The sequence below is a fragment of the Poecilia latipinna genome, unplaced genomic scaffold, assembly GCF_001443285.1.
Source record: "Poecilia latipinna isolate Pla-1442-1.1 unplaced genomic scaffold, P_latipinna-1.0 Scaffold188, whole genome shotgun sequence".
Classification (NCBI taxonomy): Eukaryota; Metazoa; Chordata; class Actinopteri; order Cyprinodontiformes; family Poeciliidae; genus Poecilia; species Poecilia latipinna.
Window position 1 is genome coordinate 113405 of NW_015112804.1, and position 1541 is coordinate 114945.

Below are 1541 nucleotides of genomic sequence, written 5' to 3' on the forward strand. Positions count from 1 at the left end.
ACTTTCCGAATTTTACTCTTCAGATAGATGTGGGTGGCTCTTAAAAGAGCCGTTGGGTTTGTGGGTTTTAGCTGTAAAGATTTACTTGGCCTTCGCTGCTTTCTCGGTCTTCTTGGGCAGCAGGACAGCCTGGATGTTGGGGAGAACACCACCCTGTGCAATGGTGACTCCACCCAGCAGCTTGTTGAGCTCCTCGTCGTTGCGGACGGCCAACTGCAGGTGACGGGGAATGATCCTGGTCTTCTTGTTGTCGCGGGCAGCGTTTCCAGCCAGCTCCAGGATCTCAGCGGTCAGGTACTCGAGCACCGCCGCCAGATAGACAGGAGCTCCGTCGCCGACGCGCTCGGCGTAGTTTCCTTTCCTCAGCAGCCTGTGAACACGGCCCACTGGGAACTGGAGCCCCGCACGGGATGAGCGGGTCTTGGCCTTAGCTCTGGCTTTGCCGCCGGTCTTTCCGCGTCCAGACATCTTGTATTTCGCTCTTCTTGAGTCAAGGAGAAATAAGGCCGCTACAGCGACCAGCAGCATTTATACACACCATCTATCCGCTGATTGGTTAAGTATCAGCAGAAGAGGCGTCGTCCAATCAGAATGCTCTACGTCAAGTTTCCGCGCTGCAGAGAGACTTGTGCTCAGCAGCGGATGGGATCTACTGAAACAAAGTGACTTAATAGAATTTACATTATCTCTTTAATACATAAAGTACTTGCTTTCTTAAGTCTTGCATATTTTGGTAAAAAATAAAATCTATACGAGGTATTTTTGTGACATTTAATGAATTATGTAAAGGCCAAATTAATGTAATTTTCTTTAAAGTTCTGTTATTTTGGCAACATTCCGTGTAAAACTGACTTTTACAAATTGTACTCCAACATTTAGTTAAGCTATAAAACTAGAATGACATTACCTAATTTAGTGAAAATTGTCAAATTCAGTCAAACCACCTTAATTTTTTTAGCATAACACTTAGCAAACCACTCCACAATTTAAAAGGTAAAAACACGACAGTAACAGATGACATAGGGGTTGCAGTTATCACGTTCACCTTCATATACAAGTTATTGCTGTGCATAAATATACCCATCACATGCCATTTAAGTACACTCGTTAATAAAAGTGTTGAAGAAACCAAGTTATTTCCGTATTCCAGGTGCTATGCGAAACCTGAATACATGAGAAACTCCAAATATTTATGAATTCAATGTTCAAGAGACATATTTAAGGAGGTGTAGTAAAGTTTGACCAATACTAATTGATTAAATGAATCGTTCTTAAGATGAATGTAGGTGGCTCTTAAAAGAGCCGTTGGGTGCAAGTTATATTGAGGTAATTTAAGCACGTTCTCCACGGATACGGCGGGCCAGCTGGATGTCTTTAGGCATGATGGTGACCCTCTTTGCGTGGATAGCGCACAGGTTGGTATCTTCGAAGAGTCCGACCAGGTAAGCCTCGCTGGCCTCCTGCAGAGCCATGACGGCAGAGCTCTGGAAGCGCAGGTCGGTCTTGAAATCCTGGGCGATCTCTCTGACCAGACGCTGGAA

At 44.8% G+C, this 1541-nt stretch overlaps 2 protein-coding genes across 2 annotated transcripts in view; both read right to left on the reverse strand.

Moving 5' to 3' along the window:
- Positions 1-32: 32 nt before the first annotated feature.
- Positions 33-696, reverse strand: LOC106946374 (histone H2A-like). Its single transcript, XM_015030651.1, has one exon. It carries the CDS (start codon positions 526-528, stop codon positions 82-84), a length of 447 nt encoding a protein of 148 aa, XP_014886137.1. The 5' UTR covers positions 529-696; the 3' UTR covers positions 33-81.
- A 635-nt stretch (positions 697-1331) lies between these two features.
- The window catches only part of LOC106946356 (histone H3-like), a 5238-nt gene continuing 5028 nt past the window's right edge, over positions 1332-1541 (reverse strand). The window contains exon 2 of the mRNA XM_015030631.1: positions 1332-1524. Coding sequence (XP_014886117.1) covers positions 1332-1524 — 193 coding nt within the window. The remainder of the gene's footprint in view (positions 1525-1541) is intronic.